The 11,194-nt window shown below is 54.6% G+C and overlaps 4 protein-coding genes and 2 pseudogenes across 4 annotated transcripts, besides 5 other annotated features; 1 reads left to right on the top strand and 5 right to left on the bottom strand.

Moving 5' to 3' along the window:
- Positions 1-312: 312 nt before the first annotated feature.
- TraAM80_04387 (hypothetical protein) lies at positions 313-536 on the top strand (annotated as a pseudogene).
- Positions 537-715: 179 nt separating this feature from the next.
- Positions 716-743: a microsatellite.
- A 38-nt stretch (positions 744-781) lies between these two features.
- On the bottom strand, positions 782-1,804 carry TraAM80_04386 (histone-lysine N-methyltransferase ASHR2; the record flags this gene model as incomplete). The annotated part of the gene is made up of 1 exon (XM_029381318.1): positions 782-1,804. One exon carries the CDS (start codon positions 1,802-1,804, stop codon positions 782-784), a length of 1,023 nt encoding a protein of 340 aa, XP_029238871.1.
- Positions 1,805-2,449: 645 nt separating this feature from the next.
- TraAM80_04385 (hypothetical protein) lies at positions 2,450-2,850 on the bottom strand (annotated as a pseudogene).
- A 58-nt stretch (positions 2,851-2,908) lies between these two features.
- Positions 2,909-3,003: a sequence feature (GA-rich).
- Positions 3,004-3,311: 308 nt separating this feature from the next.
- TraAM80_04384 (DNA polymerase beta) lies at positions 3,312-4,511 on the bottom strand (the record flags this gene model as incomplete). The annotated part of the gene is made up of 1 exon (XM_029381317.1): positions 3,312-4,511. The coding sequence occupies one exon, from the start codon at positions 4,509-4,511 to the stop codon at positions 3,312-3,314; it is 1,200 nt and encodes a 399-aa protein (XP_029238870.1).
- A 57-nt stretch (positions 4,512-4,568) lies between these two features.
- Positions 4,569-4,660: a sequence feature (GA-rich).
- Positions 4,661-5,181: 521 nt separating this feature from the next.
- Positions 5,182-6,987, bottom strand: TraAM80_04383 (putative mitochondrial DNA polymerase beta-PAK; the record flags this gene model as incomplete). Its single annotated transcript, XM_029381316.1, has 1 exon — positions 5,182-6,987. The coding sequence occupies one exon, from the start codon at positions 6,985-6,987 to the stop codon at positions 5,182-5,184; it is 1,806 nt and encodes a 601-aa protein (XP_029238869.1).
- Positions 6,988-7,359: 372 nt separating this feature from the next.
- Positions 7,360-7,402: a microsatellite.
- A 181-nt stretch (positions 7,403-7,583) lies between these two features.
- Positions 7,584-10,922, bottom strand: TraAM80_04382 (ribonuclease Z; the record flags this gene model as incomplete). Its single annotated transcript, XM_029381315.1, has 1 exon — positions 7,584-10,922. The coding sequence occupies one exon, from the start codon at positions 10,920-10,922 to the stop codon at positions 7,584-7,586; it is 3,339 nt and encodes a 1,112-aa protein (XP_029238868.1).
- A 229-nt stretch (positions 10,923-11,151) lies between these two features.
- Positions 11,152-11,191: a microsatellite.
- Between the last annotated feature and the right edge of the window lie 3 nt (positions 11,192-11,194).

Below are 11,194 nucleotides of genomic sequence, written 5' to 3'. Positions count from 1 at the left end.
GTGCACGCCTACTGCGGGAATTCCGATAAGCAGTCTGCCGGAAGATGCCCTGTTGGAGGCGAAGCTGCATCCCGTCACTGAAAGAGTGGTGGTGATCCGTGGTCTAGTGGCCCCGCTGCCTGGCACCCGCAGGGCAGCTCGGCCGTCTCGTCTTGGCGCTGTTCCCTGCGCCTCCCTACGGCCCGCGCCGCGTGCCCTTTTCCACGCCTCACTGGGCGACGGTGGCGCAGCGGACCCCAACGAGGTCAAACTTCCAAACTTGCGCCCACACTGGGTCTTTCAATCGTCTTTTGCAGGAAGCGGCCGACCCCACACTCGGCTGAGCCCACGCCGCTGTACGATGTGAACAGGCCCCGGCCCATGCAGCAGGTCCCTGGCAAGGTGGACCAGACACCCTTCGAGGAGGATCAGACGTGGCTGCTCAATCCTATTTCCGTGCATCAAATGGAACAACACCACCCCGAAAAGTTATTTGCAGGACCTTCCGTTTGTCAACCACGAACAATTCCCACGCTCGCTGGAGCGGACTGCACCGTGAACGCAAACAAACAAAAATGAAGAGAGCACCTCTTTGTTTACTGCTCGGGACGTCGTCAGCACGTGTAACTTTGTTGGGCGCGCTAATATGAAGATATAATGAAGAGGGAAGGGTCTTATTCCGATATTACCCGCATATCATCACATGGGCGCACCGACAGACACGAGCAGTGTGTATGAGAGAGAGAGAGAGAGAGAGAGAAAGATATATACCTCAAAGACTGGCGCAGTGGAATTTATGTTATTATTCATGCGCGGTTGTGGGTGCCGCAGGGGCGGTGTCAGGCTCACACTTTGGGCAGCGGCAGAGAAACCCGTAACCCTCCATCAGATGTCGGCGTCTCGTCTTTACGTCGCTTGTGTAGCTTTCAACGTCGACGTATGCAATTGTAATCTCTTCCCCTGCCTTAATGGGGCGTCGCGCCACAAGCTCCATCGAACACGCCCCCGCCGTTGTTGTGCGTTTCGGGCGCACAACCGCCGCATTGGGGACGCAACTGTGGTTAATCATGCAAAACTCCTCCTGTAGTGACCAGCCGAGTGTCGTCTCCTCATTAAAGGGGTAGCCAATACTGTTGCTCTTGGTGCGGAGGAGGACGTCGCGCAGGTGCTCCATATCCACGCGGTATCCCTGTGGGGCAAACGTTTCCACAACAAGTTTCGCAAAGGATTCGCAAAATCGGTGCGTCTCCGTAAACTGCTGGACCGTATTAGTGCACAACTTTTTGACGGCGAGCAAAAGTCGGGTGTCACCAAGAACTTCACGCGAGCCGTACTGCAATGCAAAACGCAGGTAGTCCGTATCACCCGCCCGCACGGAATCAGGGAGCGTGCAAAACCAAGCGCAGGCCAGTTTATGCGCCTCTAGAAGGGGATGCGTGTGCAGCATAGCTCCTTCACGCCCATTGTCTCTCAACGATGCGGCGGGCACAGCCCCGCCAGACAGCCCACACGCCTCCGCAACCAAATCCTTCACGCAACTGGAGCACAATGCAAGATGCTTGCAGGAAGAACATTCGTAACACATTTCCTCCTTATTTACTTCTCCTTCTGTATTTGCCGCAGCCTCTGCATCCTCCTCTTTTCGGAGTTCCACAACGGGCTCAAAACAGCGATAGCACGTGTTGCGCACAAAGGGGCTATACAGCACGGCAATATCATACGGTGCAAGAAGAATAGAGTCACCTTCATTAAAGTCCGCCTTCGCCACAAGACCGCGCCCCCGGTGGGCATCAATGTGCTCAACCAAAGCTTTTTTTGAGGACATTGTTGGGAAGAATAACGGAGAAGCAAATTTCTTCAGAGCTGAAAATAGTATTTATGCGGGTGTGGGTGTGAGTCCCTCTCTGCGCAGAGAGAAGCACCGCCTCCTTCGTTACTTCTTTCTGCACCACTCCCACCCCTTACGCACCCTTGCTCTTTTTTTTTGTTTGCGCCCACGCCCCGGTAATAAGTAGAGAGAAAACAGAAACGACAAATTCACAAAACGATAAATTGAGAGTGGTTCACTGACCGAAGCGCAGGGATACACCAACAAAGAAGTCATACCCATAGCCTCCGCAGTTCCGCCTGAGGCGGACATCCACCATTGTGGGGTAGTGCGTGCGTGGGTAGCTGGGTTTGGCATATGCGTGTGCGGCTGGAGAGAGGAAGTGCACAGAAAAGGGCATTAGAAAGGAAAGAACAAAACAGAAGATATTTTTCTTTCTCAGTCCCATTTTTCTCCCTTTGTTATTCTCCTCACTGTGGAGTGAAGGGGAAATAAAACAGAAGGGGGGATGACTAAGAACCACATCCGCACACACACGCAAACACAGTAGTGGCTGCATTAGTAGTAGTAATAATAGTCTTTGCTTTATACCACACACGTTCTCACACACTTCTCACTCTCTGCTTTCCAGCCCCTACTTTTTCTTCCCCATTTTTTTTTGTTTCTGTTTTCATCTATGCTGTCGTGAGGGTGAGTGGGAGAGGCAAATAAAAGAGAGAGAGCGGAGGGAAGGAGGAGAGGGGAAGCAGACTGTTGCAGGGGTTAATTGCACCGCGGCAAAAAAGTATATATATATATACTTTCGTAGAACGGGGGGAAAAACAACGAAAAAGGAGTAAAGAACGTATTGAAGAAAACAAAAGCAATAACAAACAAAACGAGGGATTTTGTGCGCAAGACAAAAGGAGCAGAATGGGGGAGGAGGAGGAGCGCGTCGACAAGTTCGGGTGGCACACACCCAGCACAGCACGCAACGACCATAATTGGACGTTACAACCCCGGTGCGCCTCTCTCCCTCCTCCCCGCCTCTCCCTCCCTGCCGTCTTCCGTTGTCCTTTCGCTCATGTATGCGGATTGCTTGACTCCCACCACCGCCTTCAGCTCTTCATCTACCTCTATACTCCCCGTCTCTTCCTCACACCATTACTCTCTCTCTTTCTCTGTCGCTCGCTCTCCCTGCCCCCTTCACTCACTCTATGTGCGGTCAAGAGCTCTTGAGAAAAATAAAAGCCCCATCCTCATCTCTTTCTTTCGCCCCCTTTTTTCCCCTCGTTTGGAGGGTTTGCCTTTTTTCTTCTTTTCAGTCTCGTTTTGTTCAGTTGCGCGCCAGGGTCATCGTTTTGTTTCATGCCTCGCGATTCCTTTTGCAGCAAGCGCGAGGTCCCCGCCCCTCTTTTTATATTTCCTTGTCTTTTTTTTTGTTTGATTGGGGGTGGGGGTGGGGGGTTATTTTATTGTTGTTTTTCCTGCTTGTTTACCCTGGGCGCCTGTCACGCTCCCCTGCTTACGGGTCGCGGTTCTCCGGCTTTGCAAACGGCATGCCTAGGACGTCGAAGACGTCCTTCTCGCACGTGACGTGCACGCGCTTCACCTCCAACTCCTCCTTCGTGAGCCCCAAAGTCTCCATCTTTGCAGAGTGACCACTAATAACCGACACAACAGGGTCAACGCCCTCCTCCGCGGCGGCGTCCGTCGCGAGGGCTTTGTTTCCAGCGGTCTTGCCCGCCCGAACCCGCTCCTGCAGCGCCTTTACCTCCTCCGGACTTCCAATCTTGAAAAGACCGTACTCGTTCAGGAGATATCCCTTACTGATGGCCGCCTGACGCATGATCACATTGAAATTCTTACTACCGGTAAAGGTGAGCAAGGCGGTAGGCACGGATCGCGCTTCAATAAGCCGAATATCCACCCGTCGGGCCTTGTAGTGCTTTGTTGCCCCATTTGTTACCCGAGGAGGAAGGCGGCACATGCCCATGTACTTTAGAGGTCCCTGGGCCATGGTCGCCTCGAGGTACTTTCGCTCCTGAAGGTAGTCCACAAGGATCCCGAGGACGCCAGTGGCCGTCACTGGACCGTCGAGTGGTGCGGCGCTCAGCGAGCGCGCAAGTATCGCGTCGACGTCACCGCTGAATGGATGCCGGCGGCGATAGCTACCGCAGACCTGAAGCTCATACTCAGAGCCAAGCCTCATCTGCACACTTTCACGGAGGAAGTTTTCATGTAAGACAGACTCATGCATGGGAATCTTCTCATTGATGTCATGAAAGTACCGCACACCCACGCGTTGTTGATCTGTTAACTGAATACGATCCGCCTTTTCTATGAGCTCCTCCACAGTGAATATGCCTTCGCGATCAAAGAGGGAAGCCGCCGCGCGCGGACCGAAGCCATGTACTTGCGTGAGTTCCTGAATCGCCTTGAGTTTCGGCTTTGTCTTCTTCTCGAGCTCCTCCAGCTTACCCGTCATGATGATTTCCTCCGCCTTCTTCAGCAACTTTGAGCCAAAGCCGGGGAACCTTTCCAGATCCTCCACCGTCTGCAGCGGCAGATCGAGGTTCGTCTTGAGGCTATTCACGGCGCGGTTGTAGCTTTGCACCTTGTACTTCTCACCGAGGGCATTGTTTAGATCCGCCATCTCCTTGAAGATGCGGATGATGTTCTCACGACTATCCGAATTGAGGCGACAGAACGTGCGACGAAACATTATTCTTTTATATATGCCTTGTCGCAGTCTGTGTTGTGTGTAACGTACAGATTATCTTCTTCTCGTCTCCTATTCCTTTCTATTGTCACCCTCTTCGCTTTTATTAGATGCTTATCTCTCTTTTTTTCTCTTGTTCTCCCCTCACTTCTTATACTTCTATGTTGTTGTCTGGTTTCCCTTCGTTTCCACTTCGGTGAGGAACAGGTGGATCGTTATGCCTCGACCGTGTGTGCGTGTGGGAGGAGCCAAAGGCAACCGCGCAGGAGAGAAAGAGACAAAAACATGAGGGGGAGTCAGGGCCGTCAACAGACGGTCAGGGCGAGGACAAGGAAGCCGCAGACGTGTGTGGACGATGCAACGACCGCGTGGAGTTAATACCAACAACGCGCGGAAAAAATAAAAACTAAACATTTTTGTCTCTGTTTTTTTGGATGGAGCTTCGCTTTCTAAAAGAAAAGAAGAACAAAAAAAAGGCACATGCGTGTGCGTTTCTCTCTCCCCCTTCCCTCGCTATTGCTCTATGCTACACCATTGGGCATTGCCGCTCTGCTCACTTCGTTACTGTTTCTATGGATGAAAAGGGGCGCGGCCGAGGGGCCCGCAGCTCCTGCTTCGTCAAGTATGTCTCAGCCCTGATGCACGTGGGAAGTGGCGAGGTTGCAGACGCCCCTCAAATCTCACGTTGCTCCGGCTGAACGTAGGTCATGCCTAATGCGTCAAAAACGTCACGCTCGTGCTTCACCTTTACACGCCGTGCCTCCACCTCACGCCAGAGAACGGCGAGGCCATGCTGCAGTTGTCGTTGCCGTAATTCCAAACCCTTCTTCCGGTGCTTCCTTCCGCCGGCATCCTCGCCGTCGCCATCGTCACCGTCGTCCTCGTCCCCACCGCCGTCGTCGTCGTCGTCGTCCATGAATGCAGGGGACTTAGCGGAGTAGTACTGGGCCCGCACCAACTTTTGAAATGCTTCCGCATTCCACCGGCCCCGTGTCGTGTTGTTCCCACTATCATTGTTATTATTGTTAGGTTTATTGTTGTTATTACTACTATTTTTGCTTCCCTCTTCAGCATTCGCAGGTGTGGCTGCGCCGTTGTAGAACAGACCATACTCGTTCAGTACAAAGTTTTGCTTGATCGCCTCTGCCCGCATGACGACGTTAAAGTTCTTGCTGCCAGTAAAGTACAGAAGCGCTGCGGGGAAGCACTCCGGCTCGACAAAACGAATATCGAGTCGCCGTGCAGGGTACAGCCTTGGGATTGTCGCCCCCGCGTTGTAGTTGTAGCTCTTCAAACGACTCACCCCCATGAATTTTGTTGCCCCCTGCGCCAGGGTTGCTTCAATGTATCGCTCCTGCTTGAGGGCCGCCACGAAGGCCGCAAGCACCTCCTGCGGTGCCAAGACCCGCTCCCCGCTACTCGTGTTGCCTTTTTTGCTCTTATTTTGGCGGGTGACGGGGACCTTGCCGTTTGTTTTGCGTGTGATGAGCACGTCAATGTCGCCAGAGGTTGGCAGCCGTCGTCGGTAGCTTCCGCAGATGGAGAGTTCGTAACCTTTTCCAAGATACTTCCGCAGCCGCAGTTTCAAAAAGGCTTCATGCAGGCGCACTTCTTCGTACGGGATGCGCTGCATGATATCGCGATAGTACTTGAGCCCTAAACGCTGTGCCTCGGTAAGGTGCAAGACTGCATCATCATTACCCGTGGATTTTTTTTTGGAACTCTTCTTGCTACCAGCGCTACCCGCGATCGCTTCGGTGTCGTGCTCCTGCATGCGTTGCTGCAGCTCCACAACGGATTTAATGCCGTATTTCTTGTAAAATGTCACCGCAGTGCGGGGGCCGACACCGTGCACCTGCGTGAGGTCTTGAATAGCTCGGATGATGGGTTTTGCCTGCAGGCTGTGGAGCTCCGCAAGGTCGCCTGTGGAGAGGATCTCCACAATTTTAGCCTTAAGCTTCTCCCCCACGGCGGGTGTCGCATTCACGGCATTTAACTGCTCCGCTCTCTGCGTGTCATCCACGCCGGGCTGCATGATGTTCGGTGGAAGATGCACAAAGATGAAGTCATCCCGCTTGAGGTTGTCCACAGCAATCTGGTACGACTGCGCCTTGTACCGCTCCTGGAGTGCATTGTTGATCTCCGCCAGGCGCTGAAATATTTGTAGGACCTTCTCGCGGTTGTCAGGCACAAAATTGGACGTCGTTGAGATTGTTCTAATGTCTTTCAACGCTACAGCAACCTCAGGCGCCGCCGCTGCTGCCGGCCTGCTGTTCTCGCTACTGCTTCGGATGCCCTGACGCTGAGGCTTACGCTGCCCTGCGGCTTTTGTGGGTGCTGCCGCCCGGGCCGCACTGGCTGTCAGTGGCTCCGCCGCGGAAGCTGCCGGGGCTCGCTTAGCCCCCTGCGCAACAGCGGAGGCCACGGTGCGTTTTGCCGCACGCAGCAGCCTTGTTGCACGCCATGGCAACCTCAGCATATTCGGCACCGTGGCACACTACACAAATGGCAGACCGCCTCCACCCACTCTGCGCCAACAGCCGCAGAAAAGGGCGGCTATTCACACTCACACCTACAGACCCCAACTGAGCAAAAATATCTATGCCTCTCGCACACACTCACTCACCCTCTCTCTCTCTCTATATATATATATATTCTCACTCTACACGTGTGTGTGTATGTGTGCGAATAAATATCTGGGTGAGTAAAGGATGCGTGTGCAGGGTGTTGCGAGTCCGTGACGTCGCTGCCTCCTCCAGCCTCAGCCTCCATCAAGAGTTGAAAATTGAAAATAGAGAGAAAGAGAATGAGGGCGGTGGTGATGGGAATAAATCACAAGAACCAGCCATACAAGAAAAACATAATAATAAAAGAACACACACAAAAAAAAAAAACATTCGCAGTAATAAGTGCGGGCACTCCCAGACACACGGACAGAGCGGCAGACACGCGCCATGAGCTTTGTTTCCACCAGCTACACTATTTCTCATTTGCACACCTTTTTTCCCTCTCCATATCTCTTTCGCTCCCTTTCTTTCTTTTAGGGATCTTGTCTCATCCTTTATTTTATCCGTGTTAATTGCGTAGCCGCTTCGTCGTGCCGACGCCCCACGACTCGTACTCCTCCAGAAGCTGCACGAAAAGCGGCGTCAGCTGCGCCGTCTGTTGGCTCTCCAGCGACGCGAAGGAGAGCCGCATGAAGTCGAAACCAAAACACATTCTAGCTGCCCCTGAACCCGACCTGGCATCGGGGCTCAACGCGTCGCGCGGCGGTAGCCTTGGGATGTCTCTCTGCTTGACCTCCTCAGACAAGTTCACAGCATCCTCAGAATGGCTCTGCTCAATGAGGGTTGTCGCTGGTTCTGCCATCCGCAATTTCCGCCGCCTGCAGCATACATCGACGTCCCTTCCATCCAGCTGTGACTTCATGAGCCCCGGCAACTTCGGGTACCGCTGCGAGAAGTGGTTAAGCACAATGTGCTTCGCACGGATGGCCGCCGCCACCTGCAGCGCCTCTGGTAGTGTGGAGTGACACTTCAGCACCGCCTCCTCCTCGCAGCCCTCGCCAAACGTGGCTTCGTGTAGACAGAGGAACACACCTTCGGTGTGGGCACCACCATCACTATCTCCACCCTTCTCCTGTTCACTGCCATGATGGATGCATCTGGTAAACTGGTGGCAACGCTCAATAAGAAGCGGTGACGGTCTTGTGTCACCAGAGAAGAGGAAGACGCGGGACTCGGCGGCAGCGCCCACCGGGGCGGGGAAGCGCAGAAGCAGCGCGTGTGCATTGGCAGGGTGATGTACCGGGAAAACTTCAGCACCCCACACTGGTGGTGGCGTTCGAGACCCTCCTAAAGAAGATGTCATCACCGTATTCTCGCTAAGACGCGCACACACCGCGTTAAGACGCGGCAGAAACACTGAGCTGGCGGCGGAAGCCCCATCGGCCCGGCACCGTTCTGCAGGAATTATGTCATACGTGACTTCTTCTTGTAACCACTGCCGGTACGCCGCACAGCGTCCCCACGTATCCTGCATGAACTCGTGCACCTCCTGCGGGCATACAACGAGAACGGGTTCCTTCAGAGCGCCGCTGCAACTTGGCTCCTCCTTCGCCATCTGCACACGCAGCCGATGCCGCAATTCAAGAAGAGACATCAGTCCAAGATGATGGTCGGCGTGTGCGTGGGAGATGAAGACAAAGGCCAAATCATTGAAAAACCGCAGCACAACCTTACCAGAGCCATTGCCCCAAAGCATCGCTAGCTGCCCAGTATTCCCTTCACCGAAGTCTAACACCACAACAGCCCTGCAAAGGGTTGTGCTGCGACGAGCATGATACATCACCTCAAGGTACGTCCCACTCACGTTGCGGTACTTGCTTGGGACGGCAGAGCCGGTACCCAAAAACGTCAGGGCCCCTCCGCCATCAAGGTGCCATGTGTTGCTGTCATCGTCCTGACCACAAGTACCATGAAGACAATCGTGGTGATCTCCCTGAGGCCGAGTCAAAGAGGAAGACGAAGGTGTAAACACACCTGACATCTGCTCACGTGCCCTACTCACGGCACAGCGGAATTGTGCTGAGAGCATATCAACAGCTGAGCGTGCCGTCGGGTACCGCAGCAGGCCTGTCACATCCCCTTTCCTCAAATTACCACCCTTCTTCACCTGCTTGGTGCTGGGACATAACAAAGACGGCGACGCAACAGTGGTGGCAGGACCAGAAGCCGAACTGTTTGTGTGATCTGTGATGCGGTCGGCAGCCTCTGCGGGAATTAACTGGTGCTTCACGCTGTATGGCCAAATTGGGTCAGGGCCCTGTTTCATGGTGGCAAGCTCTTTTTCCGCTGCGGATGAGCGTGCTATGGGAAACTGCGCCTCTGCGATGCAGTTAAGGTGATACCGATGTGCAAGAGCAGTAGGAAAGGCAGAAAACTTCTGCTGCACGGCGGCGCAAAAATGGTGCGTTGTTCCCGTCGCGATAAGCGCAGCGGTAGTGGCGTCGCCGGCACTCGCGTCATTGCGGAAGCACTGGATAGCCTGCTCCCGAACCCCACGTTGCACATCCGCAAAAATAGACGTGATATAATGTGCCTCCGCGGCCCCAGCGGTGCCCGTCTTGAACGGCGCAAAAAAATCAAACTGCTGCACGTGCACAACATGCGTGAGAACAACCGTGCGCTCCGTCGCTTGTGGCGCCGTGGCCGGGGCCGCCTCGGAGGCGGCGTGGTGGTCGTCGCAGAACAAAAAAGAGGGCTGCCATTGTGCAAGAAAACGGCAAAGCTCACTACCTCGCAACTTCTTGCCTTCCGTATCAAGTGTCGTCTCCTCTTCGCATTGGCCCTCGCAGGTTGTTTCATCGCGGCCAAAAAGCGACTCCAACGCTGCCGCAACCTCCGCACAGTCATCGCCGTCGAGTACAAGTGACACGTACATGCATCGACTGCCCACCGTGGCCTGTTTCACGCTGTGGGGAGAAATGAAACGGCGCGGCTTCTCCACGGCATGCGTCCCATGCGGAGGAGTCTGCTCATCGTCGACCCACACGCCGATGCCCTGCTTCAGTTGGCCGTACATTGGCCCTGCCGGTACACCAAGCGCCTTCGCACGTTGAGGGTCAAAACACGCCGTGGGTGCGTGCACAATGGCGTAGCTGTACGTCTCCTCCGAGGACGTTGCGGCCCTGCGTGAGACACGGAAGCCTAGTAGGGCGCTTGTGGGGCTCAGCCGTAGCGCCAAGACAAAGAAGGATGCCGGGGACGCGGTTGCTGACGCGTCACATGGAGGCTCACAGACCTTTCCTCCCTCCGCTTCTTCAAGGGACCGCAGTGGCACCTCACACACGTAGTTCCATGGCAACGTGGTTGGCAACTGGCGGTGCACCGCGCCCGCACGAATCTGCTGAAAACTAATCGCCCTGTACCAAAAGTAATGCCGTCGCAATGCTTCTAACATGCTTTCCACTCCCGCAACATCCGCGCGCTCGGCATGCAACGGTAATCGCTGCGTGTAGGCCTCAGCACCGCTCTCCACGCTAAGGGAATGACTGCTTGGGCCGAAGAAGTTGGCATGCCGAACACCGGCGTCGTTGATCGTGAAGAGCAGCCCAGGCATGCCCATCACTGCTGACGCGGCCCAGCGAGTAAAAAAGAAGCCACGGGTGCGCACCAGCCGTACATTCGCCTCGGAGCTAAAGCGCTGCACACCCTCCGGGCAGTTGAAGAATAACAGCTGGCCATCACCGTTCATTGCCGGTGCTGCTTCCGATGATTGCGGCGGTGTCTCGGACAGGGTCAGCAGCTGCGTTGGGCACCGCAGTGCCTCGTGCTGCACCTGACCACTGAAGCAGCAGCTGCCATAACTGCCGGGCACATCTGTACCGACAAGCTGAATGTAGTCTGCTGACATTCCCCTCGACGCTGGAAGAAAGAGAATATATATAGAAGCAAGAGCAACTGAGAAGCTTTCCCCATTCCTCACAAATACACAACCACAGGAAGTATAGGCGGCGCAGAAGAATGGCCAGTAGAGCATTGCGGACAAACGCAACCAAGGCAATCACGTGCTAGGAACAACAAAAAAGGAAAAAACTCTTAAAAGTATCACTCACTGCGGCAGCAGAAGCTCCCCCCCCCCCCACACACACACACACACGACACACGACACGACACGACACGGAC

This window comes from Trypanosoma rangeli (genome assembly GCF_003719475.1).
Source record: "Trypanosoma rangeli strain AM80 chromosome Unknown Tra_15.4_contig_00127, whole genome shotgun sequence".
Lineage (NCBI taxonomy): Eukaryota > Euglenozoa > Kinetoplastea > Trypanosomatida > Trypanosomatidae > Trypanosoma > Trypanosoma rangeli.
The sequence above is the reverse complement of the archived record's forward strand: the minus strand, read 5'-3'. Positions and strand labels throughout refer to the sequence as shown.